At 50.2% G+C, this 12,675-nt stretch overlaps 2 protein-coding genes across 2 annotated transcripts; one reads left to right on the top strand and one right to left on the bottom strand.

The window, feature by feature from the left end:
• Positions 1-333: 333 nt before the first annotated feature.
• Positions 334-4,942, bottom strand: LOC128731028 (ras-related protein Rab-30). The gene is made up of 4 exons (XM_053824122.1): positions 4,613-4,942; positions 1,338-1,724; positions 1,013-1,263; positions 334-925 (listed from the first exon to the last, which is right to left on the bottom strand). The coding sequence occupies exons 2-4, from the start codon at positions 1,591-1,593 to the stop codon at positions 719-721; spliced, it is 714 nt and encodes a 237-aa protein (XP_053680097.1). The 5' UTR covers positions 1,594-1,724; positions 4,613-4,942; the 3' UTR covers positions 334-718.
• Positions 4,943-5,581: 639 nt separating this feature from the next.
• On the top strand, positions 5,582-10,829 carry LOC128721417 (phosphoribosylformylglycinamidine synthase). Its single transcript, XM_053815169.1, has 5 exons — positions 5,582-5,659; positions 6,610-7,120; positions 7,189-7,953; positions 8,025-10,088; positions 10,162-10,829. The coding sequence occupies exons 1-5, from the start codon at positions 5,582-5,584 to the stop codon at positions 10,827-10,829; spliced, it is 4,086 nt and encodes a 1,361-aa protein (XP_053671144.1).
• Positions 10,830-12,675: the final 1,846 nt, after the last annotated feature.

Raw genomic sequence — 12,675 nt, 5'->3', positions numbered from 1 at the left:
GGGATGCTGAGTAGGTTTACAATTGCTAGTATTGATGTGGGACGGTCCTTTTGTCAGGAACGCGTTGAAACGATACCTTGGTTGATATGACGTTACGGTATTCCTTAAGGGGAAGCACCCCTGTTATGTTATCTTATAAATGGAATAGTACTCGCAAGCGCTGTAGTTAGCATAGCACTGTTGTAGCTCAATATTGTTGAAATAAGTTGGAAGTACTGTAAAATATAACACTTATTATACATACACCTGTTTCAGCTTTCCGTAGTTACGAAAAAAAAAACAATTTGGCTTCGAATGTCGCCTACGCAATATTGTTGTAAATTCATTCGTTCATTTATTTATTACTAATTTTAACACAGGAACATAGTCTAAAACCTTAACATAAAACAACGATTAGTACCCTACCGCGTCCGAGACAGGTTGACATTGTAATTGCTGAGTCTAGCACGAGCTTAATTCGTTTTTTGGTAGAATCAAATGTCTCATTGCGTTTACATTTGTCTTTTGTGCTAACCAGTTAGACAAATTCACTCTTCTACGCTACCCGATCACGGAACCGAGCGCTATACCAAAAAGGGCAGAGACATCGGACCGATAGAACGGTAGCAGCAAATCTCTTTATTAAAATACCGAGAACGGAGTTCCCACCGATATCCCACACCAATGGAGCAGTTGGGTCCGTTAGGATGTCGTTATCTCTTCTCCATTGGTTTTATCCCTATTGCTGCGTAATAAAATTACCGCTGTTGCTGCCGATGCTGGCCGGCCCGGAACTATCCGAGTAGTGTGCATCGCTGGTGCTACTACTGCTTGCATGGTTCCGATCGCCAATACTGCAACAGCTCGGGTGATAGATCGTCTTTTGGGAGAGATTCGTCAGGACGCTCGTTTCGCTGCGCAGGGTGAACTCCTTTGTGCGGGCTTGCTGTAAGGGGAAATAGCAAACAGTTTAATCCAAGCACGTGCGTTTTTAACTCGATTGTATGCATATATCCTATGGTGCACTCCGTACCTCTATCAATACAGCTGCGATGTCATAAAATAGTCGTTCAACGTTATCGGCCTGCTTGGCGGACGTTTCGAGGAAGTACATGCCGTGCTGCTTTGCGAATTCGGCTCCCACCTCCTGTGGTATTTCGCGATCGTCTCGGTCCGTTTTGTTGCCAACCAGGATCTTCAGGACCTTAGAGTTTGCGTGTTCCTGGATTTCTCGCAGCCAATCTGGTAGACAGTCAAACGTGGGCTGACAGCTGATATCGTACACTGCGAGCAAAACAAGGAGATAATTCGAAAATCAGATCAATGACTGGTTCCGATACCCAGATTCCGATACATACCCAGTATGAGAGCCGAGGCAGACCGGTAATAGCTTTGGGTGATGGATCGAAACCGCTCTTGACCGGCCGTGTCCCAGATCTGTAGTTTTATCTTCTGATTGTCCACTTCGACCGTTTTGATCATAAAATCCACCCCGATCGTCGCGCCCTGACCAGGTGGGAATAAACCCTGCGTAAATCTTCGAACTAGACACGTTTTGCCCACACCTGCATTGCCCACCAGGACAACTTTGAACAGAAATTTGTAGTCCTCCATTCTATCGACGTTCCCGGTGCCTTCTGTAGCTCGATTATGAACTGATCGACCGACAGCGTGAACGGGGTGAGCCTTAGGTTTTTCCCAAAGAAAAATGTCACACGTAATCTAGTTTGATGCTGTTGTTGCTGCTGCAAGGAAAGATGCCAAAAGAGAATACAAAATTCGGTTACTGTTTTTGTTCGGTAGCCGCTGGCCTTTCTGGTGTGGGGTGATAACACGGATCGTTTGCTTCTTCAGCGCTCCTCATTATCGCAATGCTTTTTAAAAAGTGAATCTTTTTCCTCTGCCGAGGAAAGTGAGCCGCTCGCAACGGTGAGTCATAAATTGCGCGCACGGGGTAACATTAAATGCCCTCGCGCAACTGACCGCAATAGCGCGGATGTTTTTGAACTGGAGCCGATTGCGTGGCGTCCGTTGCGTGCTCGAGCACGGCCAGTTTGCCAGTTAGCACGAGAAACCACATCAACCCGCCCAATCAGTCCGACATGACGGACTCCGCCTTGGGCAAGGAGTCAGCTTACTTTCGATTTTATTTACTTTGTAGTATTTTTTTTGCTAGTTTTACGAAGCGCAACGGATAGTGTGCGGGGCAATTGCATCGGTGCATTGTGCGTTTGAATGATTTTTTTCAACCACTGAGCATTGTAAATCGGAGTTTAGGCATGACCACGGGTTCCTAGTGCGTTTTCCTCTAGTTTCTCACGCTGTGTACGGGCCGGCGTTGTTGTTTTTTCGTGTTTTTGTGCAGTTCCACTTTCTGGTTGCTTCGATTGGGCCGGCAATTTCCTTTTCAGTACTTCGCTTTGTTGAGACGTAGCTTTGCACTTTACTTTTCCTTTCAACGAATTACCCCGGGAATGGGAATGGATGGTGATACATTGCTGCAGGCACAAATGCAATCGAGACATCCAACGTTTCTATTTTGGCAGTGTTTGTTTTCTACATCGACCTTGTCCTTGGCAAGTGCGTGCTGAGTCACAAGTAACCTATCTCGAGGCACCATACGTTGCGGTTTACTGCCCAAGCCGCAAACTCATTGTGCGGTTGGTGAACCGAGCAAAATTCGTGCAGTTTGTGGTATTGCCGTTTTTTGCTCTTCTTTTTGTTTGAACCAGTTGAGTCCTCCGATGAGTCATCACAGTGGCTTCGTGGCTTCATGTTGTAAAACACCAAGAAATGAACCACTTTATAGAAGGTTTTCATCCTTAAACGTTGTGCGAAATATGATATCTCGAAACATTACACTTTCGATTAGGACGTTGAGATAAAGGTTACACCCATGCTCAACGGTCTTGTTTTGCGTTTGATATCGGTTCCTTTCTAATTGCCATCACTATCGTTTCAATCGCAATCTAACAGCGTTCGTGCCAATAAAAAACCTGACATCGATTACATTTACCGCACCCGCAAAGCGTTTGAACCCATAGAACACCAAAGAACAGCACCTTCATGGAGGAGAGTTACAAATGTAGAAACTTTCTCCACCAAAAACCACAAACACCACCTTTGCAGGCCAGAGTTTCGACTAGTCAAACCAAGTACCGTGCCATCCACCGCACATCGCGCGCACACACCTCTTCCGGTTCCAGTTCCAGTGCCAAGACTCACTGTCCTCCCTCCTGTATCAATCAATTTAATTGAACGCGTGACACAGGGGGGTAACGAAGGACTGGCATATTTCACTTTTTCGTTGCCTTTCGTTTCATTGCCTCATGGCGGTGGTCCAAGTAGCCGGGCAGCATAGCAATGCGACTGGCACACTGGGATGAGTTGACTGTTTTGGCCCATTTTGTCGCGGTCACCTTTCACCCTTTCCGAGGGGTGTGTGCTGTAGAATCGTTGTTTCTAGTGCAGTTCTGCTTCCCGAATTTACACACCCTCGGGAGGCGCACCCTTACCGAGTTGTTGCTCGTGTATGCGTGGTGGGGTCAATGTTTACAGCCTAGCACATGTTAATTAGGCGCACGTTTGTTTTGCTCTTATCCTTTTTGCTAGGGAAGTTCGAGGACACTTCTACGATGGGTTTCTCTGGAAGGGTGTGTACGTGAGCAGCTGCTTCGACCGGAAGTGTTATGCCGAGGATGCGTAGGATGAAGGGAGCTGGTTTTTGCGATGTTTTATTTTTATTGCACAAAAACGGAGCAACAACAACCGGTGCGGTCCGTTCGAACTGGCTGCTTTTGACCGTCGCTAGATGTGTCGGTCGTCGTGGTTGAGAGGTGATACAATTCCAGTCCGGTAGTCACGCTTTCGATGTGGGAGCCCTCGAGCGATATCCCATTCGTTATGGTGCGTTCCGCTCGCTGCACTCCGGTCGGTTGGTTCGGTTTCGGAAGTTCGGTCCACGCGGAGATACGCGCCGAGAGGAGGGATAATAAATTCAGCACTCGCACGCACACCACCGTCTGACCGTGTGACCTCTTAATGGGGTGGCCAGGGTCGGGCCCTGCAGCCCCGATGGGGCCCCGTTGCTGCGATGCAGTTATAACGCCTTGGAGGCTAGTTTCGCGATGCCGTAACCTTCCTTGCCGGATGGAGCAATTATAACAGGCGTTTGGTTGGGTTTCCGTTTCTCTCCATTGGCCCCGTTGCCAGTTGGTGGTCATTGCTGCCCTGCCTTTTTCGGCGAGAAGCTCCAAATATGTCTCGCGCAAATGTGGGCGCGTTTGTGGGTTGCTCTTCACCGGAGCGATGAGTAATCGCTCGGTGAAACGGAACCGCCAGCGTCACGAACGCTCGCTGCCGTTCCTTTTACTTGCGGCGGTCAAGGATAACCGAGCACGATCAAAAACTGGTAAACATGTAACGTACGCAGGCAAACGGCGAAACGACTAGGTAGAGGAAGAATCATCGGGGACTCCTACATGCGAAACGATTTCTTCACTAGGTCACGCACTTTTTCACCTGATTGTGGAACACTTCCAAGTGCAACTTGGTTGCAGATTGCGTCGCACTGCGCTGCGAGAGCATTCATACGGCAAATTATTACCCCTTTCTTTACAACCTGTCCGCTTACCATTCGCTAATCCATTGCTGATGAGACTGCCATTTGGCAAAGCAAATAAAGGCGCTCGTTCGTAATCTGCTGCCCAAGATGATAACTGCCACAATGTGTCTCTGGGGTTGCAGAAATGTTCCGTTGCAATCCCACGATGAGATGCACGATGCACCACTGATGGAATGCACTTGCAGCTTCTAGGCAGCCCTTATCTACTAACAAAGAATTGCGCGAACGAAGCACTCTGATCTCTCCCACCTTGAAAAAGAGATTTCACTCACAACATTACGACACGGCACAAGCGAGCACTACTCGGTTGAACGGTGGACGAACAATAATATTTTCCAGCCAAGTTATTCCACCCCAGTTTTCCAACAGATGTTTTGCAACAAAAGCTGCATCAATGTCAGACAAAACACTGACAGCACGTTGACAGAACGGGTACCCCACCTGGTATGTATTGCAGCATGGTAGTTCGGAAACCGAACCGTAGATGGCGGGTTGGCGCGCTTCCTGATGTAAAGTGAGGTTATTTAAGAGGTTACACGTATCTAACACTGCAGTGTAATACTCGTTGCTTACATTCACTTAACTAGGTTCTGATTGGCTTCCATTTCCATGCAATACACAAACAGAGATAATGAAATATTTAATATGTAAGAAAATTATTATATTATGTATTATTATATTATGTACAATATTATCAACTCATTCAATTGCTCAGAAGCATTTGATCAACTTTATATAATGTTGCATTGTTTTATGCTTATTTTATTTTATTTTGAACGAGCCGTTACGCTTGCACATTTTGCCACCGACTGTGAGGATCAGTTCAGAGGATCACTCAGAGAAGAGTGCCATACATCGGTATTATGTATGTAGTCGTGGTGGCAAGCGTGCGTCGGCTAATAAATACGTTATCAACCCGCAGCATCCAGCATCCAGAATCAAACTGCAAGCCGATCTTCGAGAACGGATTAACCAACCATGGCGATCGTACGTTACTATTCGGCGGATGCGTTCTCTTCCGCGAAAACGAGTGCAATTTTGGAATCTCTCAAAGCGGTAAGTTATACTTGAAATTTCGTTTATTTTTCGACAATCCCAGCAGCAAACTATGTGCAGAAAGACCGGCCGTGTTATAGCGTTATGTGTGTCGGTTCTTCAAGTGATCGTTGAGTGGCAGCTAATTGGCATAATGTGTATTCCTTGACGCAAACAAAAGCATGGAATCCGGTTTGGGATCATGCGGTGTGTTTTCCATGGCCATTGGGAACATGTCTGCAAACACGTGCTTGTTACTGGCCAACAGGGGAGCCTAAACGTTTTTGTTATGTTTTGGTGTGTTACTCTTATCAGTTGACCTCGTAAAATTTAAAGTGAATATTATTTTGAAATTTAATTTCTACTGTAGTTAGTTCTTTTTGGAAATGTTTAATCTTCAGTCTTTTATACGATTTTGAAACATATATTACGGCTCAAACTACTGTGATACACTGCTGCGTGCTTATTAATGTGGCGAGAAAAGGCAAAAAGGATCGTACTTTTGCGTTAGTAACAACAACTTAAGGCATTTCCAGTGATAGAATACAATCTTGTTTGCTGCACACCGTGTTGGCGTAGGAATGGGACCGGCCGTTGTTTTCATAACGTACATGAAGAGGACAAAAACAAAAAACAAACGTATCAGATCGATCAGGGTTGGCGGTGAAACTATGTCAGTAACAGGAGAAGAACCCCTCGTTTCAATCGAACGAGGTTGTTGCTCGGCAACGAACACTAGCCTCTTTGAGGCTGTTGTCAATCATCGTGCATTTACGCGATCTCGTGTTGCAGGACCTCATGCTGATACGGCGATGTTGTCGTCACCGATAACGTAAAGCGTGAGAGAGCTATTTTGAAAAATATAGCAACAACGTTGAGTTCGCTTCGTTATGTGCGTGATATGCTGTCGTAGATGTTGTTATCAATTGCTTTCACTTTTCATTCCTTCAATAATGTCTTGTTTGCTTCAGATAAACCCCAGCGTGCAATCGCTGCAGACGGAGAAATGTTTCTACGTCCAAAACAACCGCTACCAAAAGCTGCCGGCAGATGTCGACGCGAAATTGCACTGGATCCTCAAGGAATCGGATGCCACGAATACTCTGTCTGCCCAGCCTGGATTGAAGGCTGGCCCAGCTCAGGTGATGATTGAGATAGGACCCCGGTTCAACTTTTCCACCGCAAGCAGCACGAACAGTGTCAGCATTTGCCACAATCTCGGACTGCCGTTTATCGAACGGATCGAGGTGTCCACGCGGTATCTTGTGGGGCTCAAAGGACCGGTCGGAAAGGACGAATCGAAGCTCGTATCCTGTCTGCTACCAGTGTTGCACGATCCGATGACCCAGTGCCAGTACACGGAGCGGAATGTGCCGGTGAACGATTTTTACGAGACGGTGTCTCGGTTGAAGGAGGATTGGTATTTTGTGCGACTGCTGGAGCAAGGTCGAGCGGCGCTGGAGGAGATAAACGTGAAAAATGGTATGTCAACGAGCGGCACCGGCAAATGACGGACCGTCTCTCATGTAACCTATCTTCTGCTTGTCTAGGGTTGGCTTTCGACGAGTGGGATCTGGACTACTACACGAATCTGTTCGTGAACGTACTGAAGAGAAACCCCACCAATGTGGAGCTGTTCGATTGTGCCCAGTGCAATAGCGAGCACTCGCGGCATTGGTTCTTTAAGGGCAAGCTCACGGTCGATGGAAAAACAAAGGCGAAATCATTGATCGAGATGATCTGCGACACCCAGCGGCACACCAACCCCAATAACACGGTCAAGTTCAGTGATAACAGCAGCGCTATCCAGGGATACCAACACTCGGCATTGCGCGCCTCCAGTTTCGACGGTCCTGGAAAGTTTGTGCGCCAATCTGTCCGGTCAGATCTGATCTTTACCGCCGAAACGCACAACATGCCAACGGCTGTGTCTCCGTTTAGTGGTGCTACAACTGGAACCGGAGGTCGACTACGAGATGTGCAGAGTATCGGCCGTGGTGGACTGCCGATTGCTGGCACGGCTGGGTATTGCGTGGGCATGCTCAACATTCCGGGGTATAAGCTGCCGTACGAGCGTGAGGATACGGGCTATCCAGGCTCCTTTGCACGTCCTCTGAAGGTGTTGATCGAGGCAAGTGACGGTGCGTCCGACTATGGTAACAAGTTTGGCGAACCCGTCATTTGCGGATTTGCCATCTCGTTTGGCACAGTGCAGACTGATGGCAGACGCACGGAATACGTTAAGCCAATCATGTTCAGTGGCGGTGTTGGTACGATGGATTCGCATTTGGTGGATAAGCAGGACCCCAAGAAAGGTAGGTTAATCGCTCACCGAACGTCATAGCTGTGCGTCGCCTCACGTGGTCATTTTTCGGTTTTTCCGTAGGAATGCTATTAGCGAAGATAGGAGGACCGGTGTACCGTATTGGGGTCGGTGGTGGAGCAGCTAGCTCCGTTGAGGTGCAGGGCGACAGCACTAACGTTGAGCTCGACTTTAACGCCGTCCAGCGAGGAGATGCTGAGATGGAGAACAAGCTGAACCGAGTTGTGAGGGCTTGCATTGAGATGGGTGATCGCAATCCGATCCTCGCTATCCACGATCAGGGTGCAGGTGGCAACTGCAACGTGCTGAAGGAGCTCGTTGAGCCGGGTTGTGCTGGAGCGGTGATCTTCTCGAAGCAGTTCCAACTTGGTGATCCAACTATCTCTACACTCGAGCTGTGGGGCGCTGAATATCAGGAGAACAACGCCGTTCTGGTAGATGCACGTGATCGCGATCTTTTGCAGCGTATCTGCGACCGTGAGCGTTGCCCAGTGTCCTTCGTGGGCCAAGTGACGGGTTCGGGCTATGTGACACTGGTGGAGGACGAGTTCAATGCAGCTGGCTTTGAAAAGTACGCTGATCGAGCGCAGTGTGCGGGTGAACGACTACCATTCGACATGCACCTCGATCACGTGCTAGGCAAGATGCCCCAGAAGGAGTTCCACCTGCAACACCTGGCTGAAAGTGTGGACGAATTCGTGCTGCCTGAGGGTGTGAATCTTGCGGACGCACTTGGCCTCGTCCTGTCGGCAGCAACCGTCGGCAGCAAGCGCTATCTAACGAACAAGGTTGATCGGTCCGTGACGGGTCTGATCGCGCAACAACAGTGTGTTGGTCCACTGCATACTCCCCTGGCGGACTTTGGCTTGGTGGCAGTGTCTCACTTTGACCGCCAAGGCATCGCAACGTCGATCGGAGCGCAACCGATCAAGGGCCTTGTAAATCCGGCCATGGCCGCCCGTATGACGGTTGCGGAAGCACTCTCGAACCTGGTGTTTGTCGGCATCAGTGAGCTAGCGGACGTAAAGTGCTCTGGAAACTGGATGTGGGCCGCCAAAGTGCCCGGTGAGGGCGCTAAGTTGGTGGATGCGTGCGAAGCAATGTGCAACTTGATGGGTGTGCTGCAGATCGCGATAGACGGTGGAAAGGATTCGCTATCGATGGCGGCCCGTGTGGATGGCAAAACCGTCGTCAGCCCGGGAACACTCGTCGTCTCCACATACGCGCCATGTCCTGATGTGACGGTGAAAGTGACACCCGACCTAAAGGCGTCCGCGTTGGGCACCGACACGGTTCTTCTGTACATCGCTGTCGAGGGTCAACGCTTCCGACTTGGAGGATCCGTGTTGGCGCAATGCTTCGGCAAGCTGGGAGGTGACTGTCCAGACATTAGCAGTGCCCAGTGTCTGAAGAACGCATTCAATGTGACGCAAGACCTCCTGCGCCGGGGGTTGTTGTTATCGGGGCACGATTGTAGCGATGGTGGGTTGATCACGACCGTGCTTGAGATGGCATTCGCCGGCCTAACCGCAGTTGAGGTAGACCTGGAACAGATACTAACACCGTCTTCCGGAGTGAACAAGAAAACCACCGCCATGGATGTGCTGTTCGCGGAGGAATGCGGTTGGGTGCTGGAAGTACGCCCTGAACATATGTCCGACGTGGTGAGTGCGTTCTTGAAGGCGTCCGTTCCGTACTACTACATTGGCCGGGGTGTGGCCATAGCCGACCTTCATTCAAACACCTCCGTAACGGTGCGCTCAGGATCCAAGGTGTTGCTTCTGCAAGACAGCCTGTTCAACTTGTTCAATCGCTGGGAATCCACCAGCTTCGAGATAGAAAAGCTGCAGAAAGCCAAGGCCAGTGCGATCGAGGAGTACAACGGCATGGAACGTCGCACAGGACCTCAGTACAAGGTCAGCTTTAACGCGGACACAGTGTACGCTGATATGAAGCTGCATTCGGTGATTCCTAAGGTGGCTCTCGTCCGTGAGGAAGGAACCAACGGTGATCGTGAGATGGCAGCCGCGCTCTTTTCCGCTGGTTTCGAGGTCCACGATGTCGTTATGGAGGATATGCTGCAAGGTCGAACTACGCTCGATCGATACCGTGGCGTCGTGTTTCCTGGTAAGTCCGATAGAAGAGTCTCCAATGTCACAAAATACCACATCAATGACGTGCGGTTTTGTTCTCGCTCTAGGTGGATTCAGCTACGCAGACACACTCGGTTCGGCCAAGGGATGGGCCGCTTGTATCCAGTACAACGAGAAAATCGCACCTCAATTCGAGGACTTCCGACGACGTACGGATACGTTCTCACTCGGTGTCTGCAATGGCTGTCAATTGATGGGTCTAATCGGATGGGTAGACACCGGAGTGGCCAAGGCTGGAAAGATATCCACCACCGACACTGTGCCCGAGATCGTACTCGTTGGAAACCGATCGGAGAAGTTCGAAAGTCGCTGGGTAACGCTGCGAGTTCCAGCGAGCAAATCGCTCATGCTACGTCGGCTAGAGGGCAGTGTGTTGGGATGTTGGGTGGCACATGCCGAAGGACGATTCTCGTTCCAGTCGCAAGTCACTCGAGACCGGCTGCTAGCGGATCGTTGCGTCACGATGCAGTACGTTGATGACGCAGGCAATCCCACCGAAACCTACCCGATGAATCCGAATGGCAGCGAACGGGGCATTGCTGGAGTCTGCTCACCAGACGGACGCCATCTTGCTATCATGCCGCACCCGGAAAGATGTGTCCAGATGTGGCAGTGGCCGTATGTGACGATGGATTTCCCACTGAAGCCCACCGCCGCTTCGCCGTGGATGTCGATGTTCCTGGAGGCGTATCTGTGGTGCGTAGGCGAGCAGTAGTCTCGGTTTTCGGCCTCTTTCCGGCTGCGAGGACCTTGTTAATCCCTTTTAGCCGCCCCTGGCAGCTCCATGCACCCGTTAAGTTTCTATTTTATTGAAGTGCTCTGCTTCCAATATAGCTGAAAGCTTCGCCCTCCACCTGGGTGGGCCTTATTTTAAGTACATTATGCCGCACGGACGCTGAAACCATTGAAATAAATGTCTTCAAGTTAATCACAATTTATACCGCCGTCATCATGTTACCTGGCGTGCACACGCACACACACACTGTTGATGACGAGCTTGAACCTTTTCAGCGTGTCTAGGAAGGTGGGCGGAGGTCGGGAATTAAGCGTACAACCCAAAGTTCCGCCCACACCACCCCACAGGAGGTGAACAATCAATCGGATCGAGGAGCGAGGAGCAAACGGAACTTTAAAATTCCACCGCAACCGGAGGTTGGGAAATGAAAGCGAAACGCCACCCTCACACACGCAGGCGGAAAAACCAGCGCAATAGAGGCGCTTCACCGAAAGGGGTGTTTCTGCTTTTTTTTCCCTCTTCTTCCTTCGGTGGGCGGTGAGTTTTCCACCCCGACCGGGAGGAAATGATAGCGCCCGATAGCGGTACGGAGGAAGATAAGATAATTAGCTACACTTGAGGTGTGCCCGCCCGGAGCGATGCGTTTACCTTGCGCGGGTGAAGGGCCCCTGTTCCGGTTCATTTCGTCTGCCCCTGACACTCCCGGTTCCACTCCGTTCCATGGAGCCCTTCGTCCGCCGTCGAAGGGCAAATAAATAAGCATCTTTAGGCTCGGTATCTCGATGTTTATCGGGGCACATCTTGCCTCTCATCGAGACAGGCATCCTTCGCGGTGTAAGCTGCTCTCTCTCTCTCTCTCTCTCTCGTTCTCTCTCTTTCATACTTACACACCAGCATTCGGGAAATCGAATCACGGACGCGGTCGGTGAAACGCGACCCGACGTGAACGGGCGCAGGGCGATGGCCTTCGCCATTGTTCGAGTGGGTGAACCTTCCGGTTGCGTCTTGGGGAGGGGGGGGGGGGGGGAGGCATGATTCCGTGGCAACAGGAGCCACTGTTAGGGGCAGTAAACGGAAATGTTTAAATTCTCGCCCCCACTTCGCTAGAGGCATCTGTTTTTCGCTAGCTTGATGTCGTCCTCCACCGAGCGTTTTCCTGCGGAATCTCTTCCACGCGTTCCCGAAACTTCCCGGGAGTGTGGGTGCGGTACTAGCATCCGCGGTGAAGCGAGAGTGAGAGAGAGTGAGGGAGAGAGAGAGCGAGAGTGTGGCAAGTAGACTGATAGTTGTCGGCCACAACCACTCGCCACCCGCACCGAGATTGGCACGGTAGCACTTTGGTAAATGTAACGGAAAATTCCGATGAAACTCTAACCTCAAACTCGACTGCCTCTCAGCGCCGCCATCGAGAGGTCCTTCTTACCGTGGGGAAATGGACGGAACCCGGGGAACGCGTCTCCGAAGGGAGGGCATTTTTTGCCATTTCTCGGAAAATTAAATTGCCGGAATGTGCGTGTGTGTGTTGGTGGAAAAGTTTTCCCGAAACGCGCACCGGGTGGTTCCCATTTAGCGTGGTAATTATGTTTGCTGTTGAGGGTGCCACCCAATGGCCAGTCTTGCAAGCTGTCCTGCTCGGTGACAGGACACCGAGAGTTTTATTGTCCGGAAAAGCGCCCAGCCACTACTACGAAGCCGTCACGCTGGTTGATGGGTTGTAAGGACATCCCGACTCGCTTCGTTTTCCCCATAAATCCCAGCCCCAGCTGCCGCCTTGAAGGTAAAGGTACGCACGACCAGGAATTCCGGTGAAGCGCAAAGTCAAACA

This window comes from Anopheles nili, chromosome 2, assembly GCF_943737925.1.
Source record: "Anopheles nili chromosome 2, idAnoNiliSN_F5_01, whole genome shotgun sequence".
Lineage (NCBI taxonomy): Eukaryota > Metazoa > Arthropoda > Insecta > Diptera > Culicidae > Anopheles > Anopheles nili.
The sequence above is the reverse complement of the archived record's forward strand: the minus strand, read 5'-3'. Positions and strand labels throughout refer to the sequence as shown.

Bases quoted from the DNA above. Each gene is read 5' to 3' on its own strand.
- LOC128731028 (XM_053824122.1), bottom strand. From the start codon at position 1,593: ATGGAGGACTACAAATTTCTGTTCAAAGTTGTCCTGGTGGGCAATGCA. The intron at 1,264-1,337 runs GTATGTATCGGA...TTTTGCTCGCAG, and splicing joins TGCCTCGGCTCTCATACTGG to TGTACGATATCAGCTGTCAG. The intron at 926-1,012 runs GTACGGAGTGCA...TTCCCCTTACAG, and splicing joins TCGCAGCTGTATTGATAGAG to CAAGCCCGCACAAAGGAGTT.
- LOC128721417 (XM_053815169.1), top strand. From the start codon at position 5,582: ATGGCGATCGTACGTTACTATTCGGCGGATGCGTTCTCTTCCGCGAAA. The intron at 7,121-7,188 runs GTATGTCAACGA...CTGCTTGTCTAG, and splicing joins GGAGATAAACGTGAAAAATG to GGTTGGCTTTCGACGAGTGG. The intron at 10,089-10,161 runs GTAAGTCCGATA...TTCTCGCTCTAG, and splicing joins CCGTGGCGTCGTGTTTCCTG to GTGGATTCAGCTACGCAGAC.